This window comes from Eurypyga helias, unplaced genomic scaffold, assembly GCF_000690775.1.
Source record: "Eurypyga helias isolate BGI_N326 unplaced genomic scaffold, ASM69077v1 Scaffold41421, whole genome shotgun sequence".
NCBI classification, from domain to species: domain Eukaryota; kingdom Metazoa; phylum Chordata; class Aves; order Eurypygiformes; family Eurypygidae; genus Eurypyga; species Eurypyga helias.
This window is the reverse complement of record NW_010233512.1, coordinates 1482-9359: the sequence shown is the minus strand read 5'-3', so window position 1 is coordinate 9359 and position 7878 is coordinate 1482. Positions and strand designations below refer to the sequence as shown.

The 7878-nt window shown below is 37.6% G+C and overlaps 1 protein-coding gene across 1 annotated transcript; it reads left to right on the top strand.

Moving 5' to 3' along the window:
- Positions 1-5: 5 nt before the first annotated feature.
- On the top strand, positions 6-7380 carry SPATA5L1 (spermatogenesis associated 5-like 1; the record flags this gene model as incomplete). Its single annotated transcript, XM_010161752.1, has 8 exons — positions 6-824; positions 1847-2032; positions 3212-3370; positions 3889-4098; positions 4496-4723; positions 5618-5752; positions 6421-6546; positions 7171-7380. Coding segments are annotated over 8 exons (2016 nt in total), but the record flags the coding sequence as incomplete, so codon positions are not given.
- Between the last annotated feature and the right edge of the window lie 498 nt (positions 7381-7878).

Genomic DNA, 7878 nt, shown 5'->3' with positions numbered 1-7878 from the left:
GTGTCGGCCAGCTGAAGCTGCTGGCCTGTCGCCAGCTGAAAAAGGTGACGGTGAAAGCGGTCCTTAGGAGCTCTGCGCTGAAAAAGTCGACTCCCAGAGCAGTGCTGCAGGAGACCATCAGAGAACTGCTAAGAAATGTCTATGTTTCGCTTCATTATGTTGTAACCGTTGCCCCTAATCTCGAAAATCCTGTGGCGTGTATTGAAATACTGTCTGCAGACCCTTTGGGGGATGAAGCTGGACTGATAACCCCCCAGACAAGCATAAAAATTAAGGAGGTGGTCAGTTTTGAATGGTACAGACATTTATCAGAAGACACGGCAAAACCTTCAATTGCAGGACTAGATGATGTGGAAAAATCTTTGAAAGAAATGATCGATCTGCCTTTCCGCTTTCCAAAAACTTTTAAGAAGCTAGGGCTCGCCGTCCCTAACAGCGTGCTATTAATAGGGCCCCCAGGCGTAGGGAAGACTCTCCTGGTAAAGGCCGTGGCTAAAGAAGTGGGTGCGTACCTGTTTGGCATCAGCGGCCCAGCTCTCTATGGCTCACGACCGGGAGAAAGCGAAGAGAATTTGCGAAGAGCCTTTGAAAAGGGCCGAGAAATGTCACGTGAAGGCCCGACCATTCTCTTTATTGATGAAGTTGACTCCCTGTGCCCAAAGCGAGGAACTTCAACCAACGCTCCCGAAGATCGTATTGTTGCTCAGTTGCTAACGCTGCTGGATGGTGTGGGTAGCGAGGGGAAGATGGTCGTTATAGCAGCAACAAACAGGCCTGATGCCTTAGACCCCACACTGAGAAGACCTGGCAGGTTTGACAGAGAGGTAAGAAAATGCTGTTATTCATACACTCTCTTTTTTTCTTTCTTTTTTGATAAAGTAATTTTTTCATGTCTACTAGTTGTGTTTGATAGTGGGATTCCACAGGCTTGAGATGTGTCCGTTTTCTTTGGTTTGATGCAGCTTGGGTAAGGTCAGGACCAAGTTTACTCAGGAAACGGCTCCAAATACTTGAAAATGGACAAGGAAACTCTTTATGCTTCATCCTAAAGACATGGACCTGTTGTTGAGGGGTTTTGTCTGCTTACAGACGCGTAGCATTACGGACTTAGATTTTTCTCGTTTAAATCCCAGATTCAACATTTAGACATCTCTCCGTAGAAGTTTTTTGTGACAGAGAACCAGTAACCTGTTATGTCAAAAGTTCCATTCAGACCTCAGTAACAGGGAGTAGGTCTGTGCTGGAAAACTGCTAGCCTAATGCTGAAAAGAAGAACAAACACCTGCAGTGATGTGCAGTGCTTTTGCTTGTGTTGTTTATTTTGCTGTCTAAATGCACTCCTGGGTCATCCAGTTCAGTCAAGTTCTTTAATGCTTTCACAATTATAATTTTCATTATTTTCCAGGATTTATAGATTGTTGAGATATGTTTTATGGCAGTAGTTTACCAGGTTTTTAATAATGTGTTAACGTTTATCTAATTTTTTTTTCTTCCAGATGAATCTAATTCAGCCCTTGTGATGCAAGGACATTATTATTTCAGTGTTATGTCTTATGTTGAAATAGCCTTGAAATAGCACTTGGTGGACACTAGCTGACAGTGCCCTGTGAACAACTGTTTATACAAACACTGTTCACTTGGAAAATAAGTGTAAATGAAGAGCATTTTAAATATTTGTGTTTTGTAAAGTGCTGGTAATAAGTTTCTTGTCAAATTCTTCAGCTGCAGTGTAAGTATGTACAATTCTTCAGTACGCAGTATAAAACAGGGACCAAGTTGCTTGCCCAGGCCTATAAAATAAGGCAAAATACCTACTTAATTTTTTTGTTTCTTCTATTTGGTTTAGGTTATTATTGGGACTCCAACACTTCGGCAAAGAAGATCCATCCTGCAGTTGCTTACCTCTAATATGCCGATTTCTACAGGTGTTGATTTGGTTAAACTGGCAGAAATGACAACTGGGTATGTTGGAGCTGACCTTACAGCACTCTGCAGAGAAGCTGCTATGCAGGCTGTGTTCCACAGCTCTTTGGTATGGTTGCCAATTGGTCAAGAAGAATGTCGTTAATATATGTACCACCCAAAAGTTTTTATCCTCATCCTTACCTTTTTAGGCTTGTGCAAAGCAGAGATGTCAGTCTTTTTTTGGCAAACTAAGCTTTAACGTCCACCAAAGCTTTCTTTTTAGGCTATCAGCAATTTAGAATTTTACTTCATAATAATAACTGCAAATTAAAGTTGAGGTTGACATATAAATATGTAACTGCCAGCAATAATAACTATTTCCATTTGGGTTGTATGGCTGGATACAACGTTGTTGTGGACACAACGTATACAGCTGCCCAGCGTGCAGACACTTAACTTCTTAGCAATTCTTTAATTTTGTATCTATAATCTGTATTTCTTAGTATTATTTCTATCTGTTCTGACTTTTACAAGGTTTGTGAGATACATGTGTGCTGTGGTTTTTCATTTGGAATGGCTGAGTGGCAATTTAAAGCCGAATTTGCAAAATTTCCAGAGTCAGAGCATCTACAGAAAATGGTAGAACTCTGTCTTCACTCAGGGGGTATGAAAAAAGAGAGCATCGTACTTCTAAAACTCCCATCTCCTCCAGATAACTTACTAATACCGAAAATAATAAATTAATTTGAACCTGGTATCCCAGAAAGGAATAGATGGACAAATTAAAATATTAAGTAGGTGGCCTGTGTGCCTTGAGAACTGCGAGTGCCTTTGTAAAATACTTCTTAGTTTTGTTACTGCATCTGTACTTTAATAATAACATTTTATAGCCTTTTTGAGATCAAGTGCCTTACTTTCTCCAGTATGTGGTGAAAATGGTTGTTAGAACATTTACATTTGCATTCACAAGATTTTAGGATTTGGTGTGTAGTAACCTTGAAACCTGCAATTGTTTGATTTAGCAGATCACCGTGTAATAGAGCTACAATTCAGAGCAAAACAGTAGTTTTTGCTAAATCGTTCATTTCTGTTAGAATTGGGTTTTCCTGTGTAAAAACTTGCCATCAAAAAGAATATATTCTGCTTTGTGTTACATCTTTGTCTCTGCAGTGCTTAAGCTTGTTAGGGCAGGAATTTGCTTCTTTATTAGTTACATTTGGCCTTTTGTGAAGTGTTTTGCCTACTAATGCAGCAGTATAAATTATAACAAAAATACTGTTAATGGGCTTTATCTGGGTTTCTTAAGGATTCGGCTGAAATGGTGATTAACATGGCAGATTTCCAAGAGGCTTTTAAAAAAATTCAACCATCCGCGTTTCGAAGTGCAGTTGGACTAACCGAGTGTAAACCTGTCACCTGGGAGCAAATTGGTGGTCTTGAAGATGTGAAACTGAAGTTAAAACAGGTGATGTATAACACAAATTTAGATAAACACCTAGTTGTTAATAACCGTGTCTCCAAGGTATTCTCTCTGCTAGTTTGTGGAAACAAAATCTCTTGTGAATTACCTGATTGAGTTGTATTTTAAACAATTTTTTTTTTATACTACATGAAGTTACTAAAATGTTTATGAGTAAGAAATCTTCCAGTCACAAGATACCAGGACCAAGCATAATATCATGGGAAAACAAGGATGGGGTTTAGTAGCTGGAAAAACACTTTATTTGTTGCCAGATAATTTGTCAGTTCCTGAATTTGTAGTCAAAGATAGTCTTGCGTGTCACCTCTGCCTTTTGTTCTGTTGGAGACAGAGAGGAAACTTTAAGGGGGGTGTTATATGGCACAAGACCACATTAGTATTCTCTGATTTCAAATTAATGCGTGTACTGAGGAGAAGAAATAATGTGCTCAGCAGTTTTATTGATTGCCTGTGAACTCGAGTTTTGTAACTAAGAACTTGATCCCCTTTTTATGTATTGACAGAGTGTTGAGTGGCCTATGAAATTTCCTCAGGCGTTTGCTAGGATGGGCCTGACTCGCCCAAAGGGTGTTCTCCTCTATGGGCCCTCAGGGTGTGCCAAAACCACGCTGGTGAAGGCTGTGGCCACAAGCTGTCACTGTTCCTTTCTCTCTGTAAGTGGTGCTGACCTTTTCTCACCTTACGTTGGAGATTCGGAGAAGATTTTGTCTCAGGTACAGTTTTTAATTTGTGTAACGTCTGTAGTTTATTTTTGCTTGTTTTTTGTCAAGTATTAGGCCTAATTTTTGTTACTAAAATGATACTTAAGGCTCTTATTTGATTATCAGATAGAAATGTCTTACAGATTCGCATTTTATAAACTGAGAATCTAGCCCTGAAATTACACCAGTTTTAAACTTCAAAAGTATTTCTACCCTTTTGTTTTCCATTCATTTAAGGACTTAAATAAGAAGCAGAATTTTCCTATTGTAGACATAAGTCAGAACAACTCTTGTGAGTTTTTATGAACATACCTTTACACGTACTCTGCATTTTACTTGCTTAAACATGTGTTTTACCTTACCTGAAGAATGTATGCATTAACGTTTACTTTATTAATATTTCAAAAAGGTTTTTCGCCAAGCAAGAGCAAATACTCCAGCAATAATATTCCTAGATGAGATTGACTCTATCTTGGGATCTCGGTCACACTGCAAATCTGGCCATGGTGTCTCAGAGCGGGTTCTTTCTGTTCTTCTCAATGAGTTGGACGGTATTGGGCTGAAAGTCGCAGAAAGAAGAGGCAGCAAACTGCAGCCTGAGGGTCAGTGTCAGGAACGAAGGGATGAGGAGAGGAAGGTATTTATGTTCCCTTTGCTATATAAGAAGAATAATAAATGCTGTTCGGTTGTTCCAGCAGTTTTAGTTGTTGGCATTCGTACTTTTTAAACTTAAAATTCTCATGCTTAAAGATATGCAAGTTGCTCTTCTACTCTATCATAATTTCTAGTTTTTCGAAAATGCCGTGTTTAGGCTGCTAATTGTTTTTACCTACACTGTTCCTCAATGAGACTTAGTTTGAACAAAATACCCACACAGGCTAATAAGCATTACTAGTTGGTATTCATCTTCTTTCACAAAAATCCTCATTTGACACTAAGATAATTTTTTAGGCTAATTGTGCTATTTTTACTACTGTATAGGTTCCTTCCTGAACTTACTTTTTATAAGCATTTCCCCTACCTCATTTGCAGTGCTTTCTCATGCATACTTTATATATAACCAGTACAGATGTGACCAGTTACTTATTTAAACAAAAAGTTGCAGCTGGACTTTTCAGTGAATTGTTCACAGCATTTAATATTTAGTTTTTCTGTATTTAAATTTCTGATGATACTTTATGGGGATATAATTTATGATACTTTCTGGGGAAAAAAATGAAGGAAACAGTTTCAGAATTGTAGGATACTGAATTTTTGCATGTAAAAGTTCTTAGTTACAGTCTGGCCAAAGAAAAGCATGTATTTGTCACCAAGGCAGATACTAACTATATTTCTTCCTTGTCATCTAACCTGGCCTCCACCAAGGCCTTTTTTACCTCAAGAAAAATAAAATATTAATATTGTAAGGAAAGTAACTACATGCATCATCTTTTTACCCCTCCCCTTTTCTCATAGGTCGTTAACTGATGTCTTTTGATGATGCCAGTCTTAACCATGTTGCACTATTTTGTTTGTATCACCTCTCACTCAGCTAGAGTTTCAGGAAACTTTGAGCAAAGATTTCATGGTAATTGCTGCAACCAACAGACCAGATATGCTGGATGATGCCCTATTGCGCCCTGGAAGGCTAGACAAGGTGATCTGTATTCCACCTCCAGATCTGAAGGTGATGTATTACAAATCCATATGTGGCTTTAAATGAGGAGAGATACTGTCAGCATATTTAAAGAGCAAAGAGGGCATATTCCTATCATATATTTAACAACTGATCCACTGAAGATCAGTCACCAAACTCAAGGTACAATGAAGCAGCTTAAAAAGGAATAATTACATTTGTAATTTAAACACCAGTAACGTTTTAACTGGTGTATGTATATATGTAGTTACAGTATTGCATATAGAAAATAGACAAAATTTGGAATAATTACATTTGCAAAATCAAGCTGCAGTTTGGGAGGTACCATAACAAGTTGTCTTCAAGTCGTTCTTGTGCCCTGTTCCCAAGGGTAGTGTAGCTACTGGTCCTGAGCTTCCCCCCCAAAAAAAAGGATTGACCCAAAGCAGGCCAGATATGGACTCTTCAGTCAAAAGTACTGTGTTTTTATGAAGTAACAGGTAACTGAATAACAGATTTCAGTACATGTGATAATACTTACTCGTATGGTTATCTCCATTAATAGCATTTTATTCACTCTTCCACCAAAAGCATGTAGTTTCAGTACTTGTCTGGATTTTCCATTGTTTTAATTTAAAATTTAGTTCTAATTTGGAGACGATTAATTATTGGTTTGTTTGGGTTTTTTGTTTTCTTGTCTAATATGCACCAACTTCCAGGGAAGGCTTTCCATTTTGAAAATCTGCACAGAAAAAATTCCACTGGATGCTGACGTGTCATTAGAAGATGTGGCAGTCCTAACAGACCTCTTCTCTGGAGCCGATATTGAAAATCTGTGCAAGGAGGTAAGAAATATTCATGGCTAATCTGTGAAATAACCCTTCAGTGAAAAGAAAGGGGCCTTAGTCATAGGTCTGACCAAGCCATCTGCAGTACGGATTGTTTCACAGTTTGTCATGAAAAGATGATGAGTAAAACAGGACAACTGAACAAGGGTTAATTCTTTAAATAATAAAGCCAAATAGGAATCAAGGCTTTCTCTGATAATTTACTTCAAGAACGGTATGACCCTTTGTTTCACGTGGCCCTTTCTAGTCCAAGTTTATACCTAGATGATTGTATTCTGTGCACTGCAAGCAACTGCAGCATTTTTAGCTGAAATTAGCATGTCCTGTCAAGGCTAGAGAGAAAAAAACTGAGGAATCTGTAAGTATTTTAGATAAATTGTATAAAAGAGAGAAGACTAGGAAAAAAATCCAAAAATAAAAGTGATCAGGGATATATTGTCTAATCCAGACCAAAAAAGTGAATGAAAAATTATATTTAATCTTGTAATTTACGCTTATTTAACAATAGATGAACATGAAATACAACGTTGTTTTCAAACCTAAAGTTTGGTTTCATGTAAAATATTTTTTGTGCAACTTAAACATAAGCACTTCAAGTTGTTTGTTTTTTTTCTTTTAAAGGCTGCTCTGTTGGCACTGCAGGAGAATGGAGTTGAAGCAACGGCTGTAAAACACGAGCATTTTGTAAAATCATTGAGGACTGTAAAACCATCCTTAAACATAAAAGACTTGGAATTTTATGAAAAATTTTATAATCAAGAATTAGCCTCTTGAATCCGAAAGGAGCGATGTGGTATAGGTCCCTTCAAATGTATCACAAAGACTTTGCAATACATCTTTCCTGTTGTTGCTGTAGTTTTCAGTGTGTATGGAATACAGTAAAATTTCACTTGTGAAAAGTCTGTGATCTCAGTAATGCAAAAATTAAAATCTTGTTTGCTCTGGCTGGTTTTCCATTTGATGAAACAAGTAATTGAGATACTTAGATACAGCACAGTGGAACAGCTGAGTTTTACTGTACATTTCTTACACTCAGTGTGAACACTGCCATAATCTTGAATTTAAAATGTCTTGAGAAGCCTCCAAAGGACAGTTACTGCATCTGTAGTTTAGTAACAACATTTTATAGCCTTTTTGATATCAAGTGCCTTACTTTCTCCAGTATGTGGTGAAAATGGTTGTTAGAACATTTACATTTGCATTCACAAGATTTTAGGATTTGGTGTGTAGTAACCTTGAAACCTGCAATTGTTTGATTTAGCAGATCACCGTGTAATAGAGCTACAATTTAGAGCAAACCAGTAGTTTTTGCTAAAACCAAAAAGCCTG